General features: G+C 55.6%; 1 protein-coding gene across 1 annotated transcript; it reads left to right on the forward strand.

The window, feature by feature from the left end:
- Positions 1 to 930: 930 nt before the first annotated feature.
- Positions 931 to 14,760, forward strand: U2AF2 (U2 small nuclear RNA auxiliary factor 2; the record flags this gene model as incomplete). Its single annotated transcript, XM_080639803.1, is given in 8 exon segments — positions 931 to 969; positions 971 to 1,048; positions 1,162 to 1,300; positions 3,834 to 3,913; positions 4,094 to 4,216; positions 5,257 to 5,343; positions 11,831 to 12,079; positions 14,282 to 14,760. Coding segments are annotated over 8 exon segments (930 nt in total), but the record flags the coding sequence as incomplete, so codon positions are not given.
- Positions 14,761 to 15,895: the final 1,135 nt, after the last annotated feature.

Here is a 15,895-nt window from a genome sequence, read left to right on the forward strand (position 1 = left end):
GGGGGGAAATGGGGGTTTTGGGGGGGGAAATGGGGGTTTTGGGAGGGGAATGGGGGTTTTGGGGGTGGAAATGGGGGTTTTGGGGTGGGAAATGGGGGTTTTGGGGTGGAAATGGGGGTTTGGGGAGGGAAATGGGGGTTTTGGGGGTGGGAAATGGGGGTTTGGGGGGAATGGGGTTTGGGGGGGGAAATGGGGGTTTTGGGGGGGAAATGGGGGTTTTGGGGGGGAAATGGGGGTTTTGGGGGTGGGAAATGGGGTTTTGGGGGGGAATGGGGGTTTTGGGGGGGAAATGGGGGTTTTGGGGGGGAAATGGGGTTTTGGGGGGAAATGGGGGTTTTGGGGTGGGAAATGGGGGTTTTGGGGGGGAATGGGGTTTTGGGGGTGGAAATGGGGTTTTGGGGGGAATGGGGGTTTTGGGGGGGAATGGGGTTTTGGGGGGAAATGGGGGTTTTGGGGGGGAATGGGGGTTTTGGGGGGGGAATGGGGTTTTGGGGAGGAAATGGGGTTTGGGGGGGAAATGAATGGGGGTTTTGGGGAGGGAAATGGGGGTTTTGGGGGGGGAAATGGGGTTTGGGGGTGGGAAATGGGGGTTTTGGGTGGGGAAATGGGGGTTTTGGGGTGGAAATGGGGGTTTTGGGGTGGAAATGGGGGTTTTGGGGTGGGAAATGGGGGTTTGGGGTGGAATGGGGGTTTTGGGTGGGAATGGGGGTTTTGGGGTGGGAAATGGGGGTTTTGGGGGGGAAATGGGGGTTTTGGGGGGGAAATGGGGGTTTTGGGGTGGGAAATGGGGGTTTTGGGGTGGAAATGGGGGTTTTGGGGTGGGAAATGGGGGTTTTGGGGTGGGAAATGGGGGTTTTGGGGGGGAAATGGGGGTTTTGGGGGGGAAATGGAGGTTTCCCTTCCCGGCGCCCATGCCCCTCTGTCCCGCAGGAGGCCATGATGGACTTCTTCAACGCTCAGATGCGCCTGGGGGGGGCTGACGCAGGCCCCCGGGAATCCCGTCCTGGCCGTGCAGATCAACCAGGACAAGAACTTCGCCTTCCTCGAGGTACCCCCGGCTCCATCCCCCCCCCCGTTGGGTGCCTTTGGGGGGGTCCTGATCTTGGCGACCCCCCCCTGCTTTGTGGCTCATTCCTCCCCCCCCCCCCCCCCCCCCCGCAGTTCCGCTCCGTGGATGAGACCACGCAGGCCATGGCCTTCGATGGGATCATTTTCCAAGGGCAGTCCCTGAAGATCCGGCGGCCCCACGATTACCAACCGCTGCCCGGGATGTCCGAGAACCCCTCGGTCTACGTGCCCGGTGAGGGGGGCTAAACCGTCCCGAAACACCCCGAAAACACCCCAAAATGCCCCTGAAACGCCCCAAAACCGCCCCGAAACACCCCAAAACCACCCCAAAACGCCCCCGAAACACCCCAAAACACCCCAAAATGCCCCTGAAACGCACCAAAACCCCCCAAAACGCCCCAAAACCACCCCAAAACAGCCCAAAATGCCCCTGAAGCGCCCCAAAACGCCCCAAAACCACCCCAAAACAGCCCAAAATGCCCCTGAAACGCCCCAAAACCACCCGAAAACACCCCAAAACGCCCTGAAAACACCCCAAAACGCCCCAAAATGCCCCTGAAAAGCCCCAAAACGCCCCGAAAACACCCCAAATCACCCCAAAACACCCCAAAACGCCCCAAAACCACCCCAAAACAGCCAAAAATGCCCATGAAGCACCCCAAAACACCCTAAAATGCCACGAAAAGACCCCAAAATGCCCCAAAATGCTCCTGAAACGCCCCAAAATGCCCCTGAAATGCCCCAAAGCCGCCCTGAAAACACCCCAAAATGCTCCTGAAACACCCGAAACCACCACAAGACCACCCTGAAATGCCCCAAAACTCCCCAAAATCTCCCCGAAACGCCCCTGAAACACCCAAAACCACCCCTGGAACACTTTGAAAACATTCTGGAACACCAAAAACCTGCCTGAAACACCGCAAAACACCCTAAAATGCCCCTGAAACACCCGAAAACATCCAAAACCAGCCTGAAATGCCCCGAAAACTCCCCAAAACACCTCTGGAACAGCCGAAACCACTCCAAAATGCCCTGAAACGCTCCTGAATCACCCCAAAACCACCCAAACCCAGCCCCGAAACCCCCAACCCCAGCCCCGAAACCCCCAAACCAGCCCCGAAACCCCCAAACCCGCCCCGAAACCCCCAAACCCAGCCCCGAAACCCCCAACCCCAGCCCCGAAACCCCCAACCCCAGCCCCGAAACCCCCAACCCCAGCCCCGAAACCCCCAACCCCAGCCCCGAAACCCCCAAACCCAGCCCCGAAACCCCCAAACCAGCCCCGAAACCCCCAAACCAGCCCCGAAACCCCCAAACCCGCCCCGAAACCCCCAACCCCAGCCCCGAAACCCCCAAACCCAGCCCCGAAACCCCCAAACCCAGCCCCGAAACCCCCAAACCAGCCCCGAAACCCCCAAACCAGCCCCGAAACCCCCAAACCCGCCCCGAAACCCCCAAACCCAGCCCTGAAACCCCCAAACCCAGCCCCGAAACCCCCAAACCAGCCCCGAAACCCCCAAACCCGCCCCGAAACCCCCAAACCCGCCCCGAAACCCCCAAACCAGCCCCGAAACCCCCAAACCCACCCCGAAACCCCCAAACCCACCCCGAAACCCCCAAACCCACCCCGAAACCCCCAAACCCAGCCCCTAAACCCCCAACCCCGCCCCAAAACCCCCAACCCCAGCCCCGAAACCCCCAACCCCGCCCCGAAACCCCCAAACCCGCCCCGAAACCCCCAAACCCAGCCCCGAAACCCCCAACCCCAGCCCCGAAACCCCCAAACCCAGCCCCGAAACCCCCAACCCCAGCCCCGAAACCCCCAAACCCAGCCCCGAAACCCCCAAACCCAGCCCCGAAACCCCCAACCCCAGCCCCGAAACCCCCAAACCCAGCCCCGAAACCCCCAAACCCAGCCCCGAAACCCCCAACCCCAGCCCCGAAACCCCCAAACCCAGCCCCGAAACCCCCAACCCCAGCCCCGAAACCCCCAACCCCAGCCCCGAAACCCCCAAACCCAGCCCGAAACCCCCAAACCAGCCCCGAAACCCCAAACCCAGCCCCGAAACCCCCAAACCCAGCCCCGAAACCCCCAAACCCGCCCCGAAACCCCCAAACCCAGCCCCGAAACCCCCAAACCAGCCCCGAAACCCCCAAACCCGCCCCGAAACCCCCAACCCAGCCCCGAAACCCCCAAACCCACCCCGAAACCCCCAAACCAGCCCCGAAACCCCCAAACCCAGCCCCGAAACCCCCAACCCAGCCCCGAAACCCCCAAACCCACCCCGAAACCCCCAACCCAGCCCCGAAACCCCCAACCCAGCCCCGAAACCCCCAACCCCAGCCCCGACACCCCCAAACCAGCCCCGACACCCCCAAACCAGCCCCGAAACCCCCAACCCCAGCCCCGAAACCCCCAACCCCAGCCCCGAAACCCCCAAACCCAGCCCCGAAACCCCCAACCCAGCCCCGAAACCCCCAACCCCAGCCCCGAAACCCCCAAACCCGCCCCGAAACCCCCAAACCCAGCCCCGAAACCCCCAAACCCGCCCCGAAACCCCCAAACCAGCCCCGAAACCCCCAAACCCGCCCCGAAACCCCCAAACCAGCCCCGAAACCCCCAACCCCAGCCCCGAAACCCCCAAACCAGCCCCGAAACCCCCAAACCCGCCCCGAAACCCCCAAACCCATCCCCCAAATGCCCTTGGCACATCCCAGAACGCCCCAGTCCCCCCCATTCTCACCCCCATGTCCCCCCCGTGCAGGTGTTGTCTCCACCGTGGTCCCCGACTCCGCTCACAAGCTCTTCATCGGGGGCCTCCCCAATTACCTGAACGATGACCAGGTAAGGGGGGACCCCCCCAGCACCCCAAAACTGGGGGGGGGGGTGGGCACCCCCCAAATGCCACCCCCCGTTGGGATCCCCATGGGATTCGGGGGGGGATGGGGACCCTTGGGGTGCGTCGGGGGGGTCCCTGGTTCCAAGGGGGGGTCCCAAAGGTTTTGGGGTGTCCCCCCCCCCCAGGTGAAGGAGCTGCTGACGTCCTTCGGGCCCCTCAAAGCCTTTAACCTGGTGAAGGACAGCGCCACCGGGCTCTCCAAGGGCTACGCCTTCTGCGAGTACGTGGACATCAACGTCACCGACCAGGTACCCCCAAAGCACCCCGAGACAGCCCCAAAACACCCCGAAACAGCCCGAAACAGCCCGAAACACCCTGAAACAGCCTCAAAACAGCCCGAAACAGCCCCAAAACAGCCCGAAACAGCCCCAAAACAGCCCGAAACACCCCAAAACAGCCCGAAACAGCCCCAAAACAGCCCGAAACACCCCAAAACAGCCCGAAACAGCCCCAAAACACCCTGAAACAGCCCAAAACACCCCGAAACACCCTGAAACAGCCTCAAAACAGCCCGAAACACCCCGAGACAGCCCCAAAACAGCCCGAAACACCCCAAAACACCCCGAAAGAGCCCCAAAACACCCCGAAAGAGCCCCAAAACACCCCGAAAGAGCCCCAAAACACCCCGAAAGAGCCCCAAAACACCCTGAGACAGCCCCAAAACAGCCCGAAACACCCCAAAACAGCCTGAAACAGCCCAAACCACCCCAAAACAGCCCCAAACACCCCGAAACAGCCCCGAAACACCCTGAAACACCCCGAAACACCCTGAAACAGCCCCCAAACAGCCCGAAACACCCCCAAACAGCCCGAAACACCCCAAAACACCCCCAGACAGCCCCAAAACACCCCGAGACAGCCCCAAAGCTCCCCGAAACACCCCGAAACAGCCCCCAAACACCCTGAAATACCCCAGAACACCCATTGGGGACCCCAAAACCCACATTGGGGACCTCAGAACACCCTTCAGAGCCCCCAAACCCCCCTATGGGGGCCCCAAACCCCCCATTGTGGGCCCCAAAACCCCCCCTGGGCACCCCGAAACCGCCATTGGGCACCCCAGAACCCAACCTGAGACCCCCAAACCCATCCTGAGACCCCAAAACCCCCATTAGAGCCCCCAAAACCCCCCGTGGGCACCCCGAAACACCCATTAGATTCCCCAAACCCCCCCATGGGGACCCCAAACCCGCCCATAGGGTCCCCAAAACCCCCATTGGGGACCCCAAAACCCCCATTAGAGCCCCCAAACCCCCTCTTGGGCACCCCAATGTCCCCCCCCCCCCAGGCCATCGCGGGGCTCAATGGGATGCAGCTGGGGGACAAGAAGCTGCTGGTGCAAAGGGCCAGCGTGGGGGCCAAGAACGCCACCCTGGTGAGTGGGGGGCACAGAGGGGGGGACCCCCCCGTTATGGGGGGGGGGCACTTTGGGGGTCTAAGAGGGTCGTGTTTTGGGGGGGGGGGGGGTCCCTTGGTTGGGGTCCTGTTGGATGGGGGGGGTCGTGTCCTAGGGGACCCCCTTGGTTGTGTCCTATGGGGCCCCCTTGGTGGTGTCCTATGGGGTTTGGGGGTACCCGGGTCCTGCTTTGGGGCTGGAATTGGGGATTTAGGGGCACCGGAGGGGGTTATCCCTGGGTTTGGTGGGAAGGGGGAGGCCTGGTCCATAGATCCCTATGGATGGGGGTCGGCAGCGTTGCCAATGCACTACTGGGGGGAGTGGTGCCATTGGGACACATTAGATGGATGGGGGGGGATTGGGTTCCATTTAATGGGGTTTGGGGCCCATTTAACAGGGTTTGGGTTCCATTTAATAGGGTTTAGGTGCTATTGGGTTCCATTTAATGGGGTTTGAGTTCCATTTAACGGGGTTTAGGTGCAATTGGGTTCCATTTAACGGGGTTTGGGTCCCATTTAACAGGGTTTGGGTGCTATTGGGTTCCATTTAATGGGGTTTGGGACCCATTTAATGGGGTTTGGGTTCCATTTAACAGGGTTTGGGTTCCATTTAATGGGGTTTGGGTTCCGTTTAACAGGGTTTGGGTTCAGTTTAATAGGGTTTAGGTGCTATTGGGTTCCATTTAATGGGGTTTGGGTCCCATTTAACAGGGTTTGGGTTCCATTTAATGGGGTTTGGGTTCCGTTTAACAGGGTTTGGGTTCAGTTTAATAGGGTTTAGGTGCTATTGGGTTCCATTTAATGGGGTTTGGGACCCATTTAATGGGGTTTGGTTTCCATTTAACGGGGTTTGGGTTCCATTTAATGGGGTTTGGGTTCCGTTTAACAGGGTTTGGGTTCAGTTTAATAGGGTTTAGGTGCTATTGGGTTCCATTTAATGGGGTTTGGGTCCCATTTAACAGAGTTTGGGTCCCATTTAACAGGGTTTGGGTTCCATTTAACAGGGTTTGGGTTCCATTTAATGGGGTTTGGGTTCCATTTAACAGGGTTTGGGTTCAGTTTAATAGGGTTTAGGTGCTATTGGGTTCCATTTAACAGGGTTTGGGTTCCATTTAATGGGGTTTGGGTTCCGTTTAACAGGGTTTGGGTTCAGTTTAATAGGGTTTAGGTGCTATTGGGTTCCATTTAATGGGGTTTGGGTACCCTTTAACAGGTTTTGGGTTCAGTTTAATAGGGTTTAGGTTCTATGGGGTTCCACTTACTGGGGTTTGGGTTCCATTTAAGAGGGTTTAGGTGCTATTGGGTTCCATTTAACTGGGTTTGGGTCCCATTTAATAGGGGAGCATTGGTGTGTATGGGGGTGCATTGATGTGAATGGGGTACATTGATGTGTATGGGGTACATTGGTGTGTATGGGGTACATTGGTGTGTATGGGGTACATTGATGTGTATGGGGTACATTGGTGTGTATGGGGTGCATTGATGTGTATGGGGTACATTGGTGTGTATGGGGTACATTGATGTGTATGGGGTACATTGGTGTGTATGGGGTGCATTGATGTGTATGGGGTACATTGGTGTGTATGGGGGTGCATTGGTGTGTATGGGGTGCATTGATGTGTATGGGGTGCATTGATGTGTATGGGGTACATTGATGTGTATGGGGTACATTGGTATGTATGGGGTGCATTGATGTGTATGGGGTACATTGATGTGTATGGGGGTGCATTGGTGTCTATGGGGTACATTGATGTGTATAGGGGTGCATTGCTGTGTATGGGGTACATTGATGTGTATGGGGGTGCATTGGTGTGTATGGGGGTACATTGATGTGTATGGGGTACATTGATGTGTATGGGGTACATTGGTTTGTATGAGGTACATTGATGTGTATGGGGTGCATTGGTGTGTATGGGGTACATTGATGTGTATGGGGTACATTGGTTTGTATGAGGTACATTGATGTGTATGGGGTGCATTGGTGTGTATGGGGTACATTGATGTGTATGGGGTACATTGATGTGTATGGGGTGCATTGCTGTGTATGGGGTACATTGATGTGTATGGGGTTCACTGCTGTGTATGGGGTGCATTGATGTGTATGGGGTGCATTGGTGTGTATGGGGTACATTGGTGTGTATGGGGTACATTGGTGTATATGGGGTGCATTGGTGTGTATGGGGTACATTGGTGTGTATGGGGTACATTGGTGTGTATGGGGGTGCATTGGTGTGTATGGGGTGCATTGGTGTGTATGGGGTACATTGATGTGTATGGGGTGCATTGGTGTCTATGGGGTGCATTGGTGTGTATGGGGTACATTGATGTGTATGGGGTGCATTGGTGTGTATGGGGTACATTGGTGTATATGGGGTGCATTGGTGTATATGGGGTGTATTGATGTGTATGGGGTACATTGATGTGTATGGGGTACATTGGTGTGTATGGGGTACATTGATGTGTATGGGGGTGCATTGGTGTGTATGGGGTGCATTGGTGTGTATGGGGTACATTGGTGTGTATGGGGGTGCATTGATGTGTATGGGGTGCATTGGTGTGTATGGGGTACATTGGTGTGTATGGGGTGCATTGATGTGTATGGGGTACATTGATGTGTATGGGGTGCATTGATGTGTATGGGGTGCATTGATGTGTATGGGGTGCATTGATGTGTATGGGGTACATTGATGTGTATGGGGTGCATTGATGTGTATGGGGTACATTGGTGTGTATGGGGTACATTGATGTGTATGGGGGTGCATTGGTGTGTATGGGGTGCATTGGTGTGTATGGGGTACATTGGTGTGTATGGGGGTGCATTGATGTGTATGGGGTGCATTGGTGTGTATGGGGTACATTGGTGTGTATCGGGTGCATTGCTGTGTATGGGGTACATTGATGTGTATGGGGTGCATTGATGTGTATGGGGTGCATTGATGTGTATGGGGTACATTGGTGTGTATGGGGTACATTGATGTGTATGGGGTACATTGATGTGTATGGGGTGCATTGATGTGTATGGGGTACATTGATGTGTATGGGGTACATTGGTGTGTATGGGGTACATTGATGTGTATGGGGTGCATTGGTGTGTATGGGGTACATTGGTGTGTATGGGGGTACATTGGTGTGTATGGGGTGCATTGGTGTGTATGGGGGTGCATTGGTGTCTATGGGGTACATTGGTGTGTATGGGGTACATTGGTGTGTATGGGGTTCACTGCTGTGTATGGGGTGTATTGATGTGTATGGGGGTGCATTGCTGTGTATGGGGTGCATTGCTGTGTATGGGGTACATTGGTGTGTATGGGGTGCATTGGTGTGTATGGGGTGCATTGATGTGTATGGGGTGCATTGATGTGTATGGGGTACATTGATGTGTATGGGGTGCATTGATGTGTATGGGGTACATTGGTGTGTATGGGGTACATTGGTGTGTATGGGGTACATTGGTGTGTATGGGGTACATTGGTGTGTATGGGGTACATTGCTGTGTATGGGGGTACATTGATGTGTATGGGGTACATTGATGTGTATGGGGTGCATTGATGTGTATGGGGTACATTGATGTGTATGGGGTGCATTGATGTGTATGGGGTGCATTGATGTGTATGGGGTACATTGGTGTGTATGGGGTGCATTGCTGTGTATGGGGTACATTGATGTGTATGGGGTGCATTGATGTGTATGGGGTACATTGGTGTGTATGGGGTACATTGGTGTGTATGGGGTACATTGCTGTGTATGGGGGTACATTGATGTGTATGGGTGCATTGATGTGTATGGGGTACATTGGTGTGTATGGGGTGCATTGATGTGTATGGGGTGCATTGATGTGTATGGGGTACATTGGTGTGTATGGGGTACATTGGTGTGTATGGGGTGCATTGGTGTGTATGGGGTGCATTGGTGTGTATGGGGTGCATTGGTGTGTATGGGGTACATTGGTGTGTATGGGGTGCATTGGTGTGTATGGGGTACATTGGTGTGTATGGGGTGCATTGATGTGTATGGGGTACATTGATGTATATGGGGTGCATTGATGTGTATGGGGTACATTGGTGTGTATGGGGTGCATTGATGTGTATGGGGTGCATTGGTGTGTATGGGGTGCATTGATGTGTATGGGGTGCATTGATGTGTATGGGGTACATTGGTGTGTATGGGGTACATTGGTGTGTATGGGGTGCATTGGTGTGTATGGGGTACATTGATGTGTATGGGGTACATTGGTGTGTATGGGGTGCATTGGTGTGTATGGGGTACATTGATGTGTATGGGGTACAATGGTGTGTATGGGGTACATTGGTGTGTATGGGGTGCATTGATGTGTATGGGGTACATTGGTGTGTATGGGGTACATTGGTGTGTATGGGGTACATTGGTGTGTATGGGGTGCATTGATGTGTATGGGGTACATTGATGTGTATGGGGTGCATTGATGTGTATGGGGTGCATTGATGTGTATGGGGTACATTGGTGTCTATGGGGTACATTGGTGTGTATGGGGTGCATTGATGTGTATGGGGTGCATTGATGTGTATGGGGTACATTGGTGTCTATGGGGTACATTGGTGTGTATGGGGTGCATTGGTGTGTATGGGGTGCATTGATGTGTATGGGGTACATTGATGTGTATGGGGTACATTGGTGTGTATGGGGTACATTGGTGTGTATGGGGTGCATTGGTGTGTATGGGGTACATTGGTGTGTATGGGATACATTGGTGTGTATGGGGTACATTGATGTGTATGGGGTGCATTGATGTGTATGGGGTACATTGGTGTCTATGGGGTACATTGGTGTGTATGGGGTGCATTGGTGTGTATGGGGTGCATTGATGTGTATGGCGTACATTGATGTGTATGGGGTGCATTGGTGTATATGGGGTGCATTGGTGTGTATGGGGTACATTGGTGTGTATGGGGTGCATTGGTGTGTATGGGGTACATTGGTGTGTATGGGGTGCATTGATGTGTATGGGGTACATTGGTGTGTATGGGGTACATTGGTGTGTATGGGGTACATTGATGTGTATGGGGTACATTGGTGTGTATGGGGTACATTGGTGTGTATGGGGTGCATTGATGTGTATGGGGTGCATTGGTGTGTATGGGGTACATTGGTGTGTATGGGGTACATTGGTGTGTATGGGGTACATTGATGTGTATGGGGTACATTGGTGTGTATGGGGTGCATTGATGTGTATGGGGTACATTGATGTGTATGGGGTACATTGATGTGTATGGGGGTGCATTGATGTGTATGGGGTACATTGGTGTGTATGGGGTGCATTGGTGTATATGGGCTGCATTGGTGTATATGGGGTGCATTGATGTGTATGGGGTACATTGGTGTGTATGGGGTGCATTGATGTGTATGGGGTGCATTGATGTGTATGGGGTGCATTGATGTGTATGGGGGTGCATTGATGTGTATGGGGGTGCATTGATGTGTATGGGGTACATTGGTGTGTATGGGGTACATTGGTGTATATGGGGTACATTGGTGTGTATGGGGGTACATTGGTGTGTATGGGGTGCATTGATGTGTATGGGGTGCATTGATGTGTATGGGGTACATTGGTGTGTATGGGGTGCATTGCTGTGTATGGGGTACATTGATGTGTATGGGGTGCATTGATGTGTATGGGGTACATTGGTGTGTATGGGGTACATTGGTGTCTATGGGGGTACATTGATGTGTATGGGGTGCATTGATGTGTATGGGGTACATTGGTGTGTATGGGGTACATTGGTGTGTATGGGGTGCATTGATGTGTATGGGGTGCATTGATGTGTATGGGGTGCATTGATGTGTATGGGGTACATTGGTGTGTATGGGGTACATTGGTGTGTATGGGGTGCATTGGTGTGTATGGGGTACATTGGTGTGTATGGGGTGCATTGGTGTGTATGGGGTGCATTGCTGTGTATGGGGTACATTGGTGTGTATGGGGTGCATTGATGTGTATGGGGTGCATTGGTGTGTATGGGGTGCATTGATGTGTATGGGGTGCATTGGTGTGTATGGGGTACATTGGTGTGTATGGGGTGCATTGCTGTGTATGGGGTACATTGGTGTGTATGGGGTGCATTGATGTGTATGGGGTGCATTGGTGTGTATGGGGTGCATTGATGTGTATGGGGTGCATTGGTGTGTATGGGGTGCATTGATGTGTATGGGGTACATTGGTGTGTATGGGGTGCATTGGTGTGTATGGGGTACATTGGTGTGTATGGGGTGCATTGGTGTGTATGGGGTGCATTGATGTGTATGGGGTGCATTGGTGTGTATGGGGTACATTGGTGTGTATGGGGTACATTGGAGTGTATGGGGTGCATTGGTGTGTATGGGGTACATTGGTGTCTCTGGGGTCCCTCGGTGTCTCTGGGGCATTGCCGCGCTCGGGGGTGCATCGCTGAGCCTGGGGTCCCCAGGTTGCTCACGGTGCCCCCCCCCCCCAGAGCACCATAAACCAGACCCCGGTGACGCTGCAGGTGCCCGGGCTGCTGAGCTCGCAGGTGCAGCTCGGGGGGCACCCCACGGAGGTGCTGTGCCTCATGAACATGGTGCTGGCCGAGGAGCTGCTCGACGACGAGGAGTACGAGGAGATCGTGGAGGACGTGCGCGACGAGTGCGGCAAGTACGGGCTGGTGAAGAGCATCGAGATCCCGCGGCCCGTGGACGGCGTCGAGGTGCCCGGCTGCGGGAAGGTGGGTACCGGGCCGTGGGGAGGGGTGTGGGGTGTGGGGATGGGGTGTGGGAGATGGGGTATGGGATATGGGGTATGGGATATGGGGTATGGGATATGGGGTGTGGGGTATGGGGTGTGGGAGATGGGGTGTGGGGTATGGGATATGGGGTGTGGGGTATGAGAGATGGGGTGTGGGGTGTGGGATATGGGGTATGGGATATGGGGTATGGGGTATGGGGTGTGGGGTATGAGAGATGGGGTGTGGGGTGTGGGAGATGGGGTATGGGATATGGGGTGTGGGGTATGAGAGATGGGGTGTGGGGTGTGGGGATGGGGTGTGGGAGATGGGGTGTGGGGTATGGGATATGGGGTGTGGGGTATGAGAGATGGGGTGTGGGGTATGGGATATGGGGTATGGGATATGGGGTGTGGGGTATGGGGTGTGGGGTATGAGAGATGGGGTGTGGGGTGTGGGAGATGGGGTATGGGATATGGGGTGTGGGGTATGAGAGATGGGGTGTGGGGTGTGGGGATGGGGTGTGGGAGATGGGGTGTGGGGTATGGGATATGGGGTGTGGGGTATGAGAGATGGGGTGTGGGGTGTGGGATATGGGGTATGGGATATGGGGTATGGGATATGGGGTATGGGATATTGAGTATGAGATATGGGGTATGGCGATGGGGTATGAGATATAGGGTATGGGGTATAGCATGTAAGGTATGAGATATGTGGTATGGGGATGGGGTATGGGATATAGGATATGAGATATGTGGTATGGGATATGGGATATTGGGTATGGGATATAGGATATGAGATATGGGGTATGGGATATGGGATATTGGGTATGGGATATAGGATATGAGATATGGGGTATGGGATATGGGATATTGGGTATGGGATATGGGATATGAGATATGTGGTATGGGGATATAGATTATGAGATATGGGGTATGGGGATGGGGTTTGGGATATGGGGTATGGGATATAGGATATGAGATATGGGGTATGGGATATAGAATATGAGATATGGGGATGGGGTATGGGATATTGGGTATGGCATATAGAGCATGGGATGATGGTTTATGGAGTATAGGATATAGGGTACGAGATATGGGGTATGGGGAAGGGAGATGGGTGTGGGATACAGGGATGGGGAGGGGGTATGGGATATGGGGTATGGCATATAGGGTATGGGATGATGGCGTATGGGGTATGGGTTTGGGGGTGGGAATGGGGTATGGGATACAGGGTATGAGATATGGGGTATGGGGAAGGGAGATGGGAATGGGATATGGGTATGGGATGTGTGGGGATGGGGGATAGTTACTGGGTATGGGATAAGGGATGATGACGTATGGGGTATGGGATGGGGATGGGACGATGGGGTATGGGATATGGGGATGGGATATGGGGATAGGATATGGGGTATGGAATATGGGATGATGGGGTGTGGGATATGAGATATGGGGATAGGATGATGGGGATGGGGTGTGGGATATGGTGTATGGGATATGGGGTAAATGATAGGAATGGGGTTTGGGGTTTGCTATATGGGGTATGGGGGTGAGTGTGGGATATGGGGATGGGATATGGGCATCAAGGTGCCAGGCTGGAGCAAGGTCCATGTGTGTGTGTATCCATTGGGGATGGGGACCTGGTCCGGACACTCCTGTATCCATTGGGCATGGGGACCTGGTCCGGACACTCCTGTATCCATTGGGGATGTGGGGATGGGGACCTGGTCCGGACACTCCTGTATCCATTGGGGATGGGGACCTGGTCCGGACACTCCTGTATCCATTGGGGATGGGGACCTGGTCCAGACACTCCTGTATCCATTGGGGATGGGGACCTGGTCCGGACACTCCTGTATCCATTGGGGATGGGGACCTGGTCCGGACACTCCTGTATCCATTGGGGATGGGGACCTGGTCCGGACACTCCTGTATCCATTGGGGATGGGGACCTGGTCCGGACACTCCTGTATCCATTGGGGATGGGGACCTGGTCCGGACACTCCTGTATCCATTGGGGATGGGGACCTGGTCCGGACACTCCTGTATCCATTGGGGATGGGGATGCAGGGAGGTGGGGATGGGACATTGGGATGGGGACAGCACCCACCCCCCCCCCCCGTGTGTACTGGGGCTGTGGGGACGGGGTCCCCGCACTCTGCCCCCCAACAAGTGCCTCTGCCCCCCATCCTCTGCCCCCCTGCAGATCTTCGTGGAGTTCACGTCGGTCTTTGACTGCCAGAAGGCCATGCAGGGCCTCACGGGCCGCAAGTTCGCCAACCGCGTGGTGGTCACCAAGTACTGCGACCCCGACGCCTACCACCGGCGCGACTTCTGGTAGCGCCCCACAGCGCGCCCCATAGCGCGCCCCATAGCACCCCCCTCCCCCCCCCCCCATGGACCCACTGGGGGGGGGTCGGGCCCCACTTTCGGGGCTCTTTGAGGTCGTTTCTGGCGGTTCCCCCCTTCCCCCCCCCTCCCACTTTCCCCCCCCCTCACCCCCCCCCCCCCCCCAAGTGCTGGTTTCTCGTCGTAGCCCCTCCCCCCTCCCCTCCCCCCCCCCCCATCTGGCGTTTCATATCGCGATAATGGGCCCCTCCCCCCCCCCTTCCCCCCCCTTTGTGTCAATGGGGGACCCGCCCCTCCCCCACCCCCCCAGCCCCCATTAAATGATTTTTCCAATTCTCCGGGTTTGTGGCTCGGTTGGGGGGGGGAGGGGCAGTGACCCCTACTTACGGGGCTATGGGGCACTGATGCGCAGTTATGGGGCTGTGACCCCCACTTATGGGGCAGTGACCCCTACTTATGGGGCTATGGGGCAATGACCCCCACTTTTGGGGCAGTGACCCCTACTTATGGGGCTATGGGGTATTGAGTCCCTGCTTATGGGGCTATGGGGCACTGATGCCCAGTTATGGGGCTGTGACCCCCACTTATGGGGCAGTGACCCCTACTTATGGGGCTATGGGGTATTGAGTCCCCGCTTATGGGGCTATGGGGCACTGATGCCCAGTTATGGGGCTGTGACCCCCACTTACGGGGCAGTGACCCCTACTTACGGGGCTATGGGGCACTGATGCCCAGTTATGGGGCTGTGACCCCCACTTATGGGGCAGTGACCCCTACTTATGGGGCTATGGGGCAATGACCCCCACTTATGGGGCAGTGACCCCTACTTATGGGGCTATGGGGTATTGAGTCCCTGCTTATGGGGCTATGGGGCACTGATGCCCAGTTATGGGGCTGTGACCCCCACTTATGGGGCAGTGACCCCTACTTATGGGGCTATGGGGTATTGAGTCCCCGCTTATGGGGCTATGGGGCACTGATGCCCAGTTATGGGGCTGTGACCCCCACTTACGGGGCAGTGACCCCTACTTACGGGGCTATGGGGCACTGACGCCCAGTTATGGGGCTGTGACCCCCACTTATGGGGCAGTGACCCCTACTTATGGGGCTATGGGGCAATGACCCCCACTTATGGGGCAGTGACCCCTACTTATGGGGCTATGGGGTATTGAGTCCCTGCTTATGGGGCTATGGGGCACTGATGCCCAGTTATGGGGCTGTGACCCCCACTTATGGGGCAGTGACCCCTACTTACGGGGCTATGGGGCACTGACGCCCAGTTATGGGGCTGTGACCCCCACTTATGGGGCAGTGATGCCCAGTTATGGGGCTGTGACCCCCACTTATGGGGCAGTGACCCTTACTTATGGGGCTATGGGGCATTGAGTCCCCGCTTCTGGGGCTATGGGGCACTGATGCCCAGTTATGGGGCAGTGACCCCCATTGATGGGGTTATAGGGTGCTGAGCTCC

Source organism: Psittacula echo, assembly GCF_963264785.1.
Source record: "Psittacula echo genome assembly, contig: SCAFFOLD_117, whole genome shotgun sequence".
NCBI classification, from domain to species: Eukaryota; Metazoa; Chordata; class Aves; order Psittaciformes; family Psittacidae; genus Psittacula; species Psittacula echo.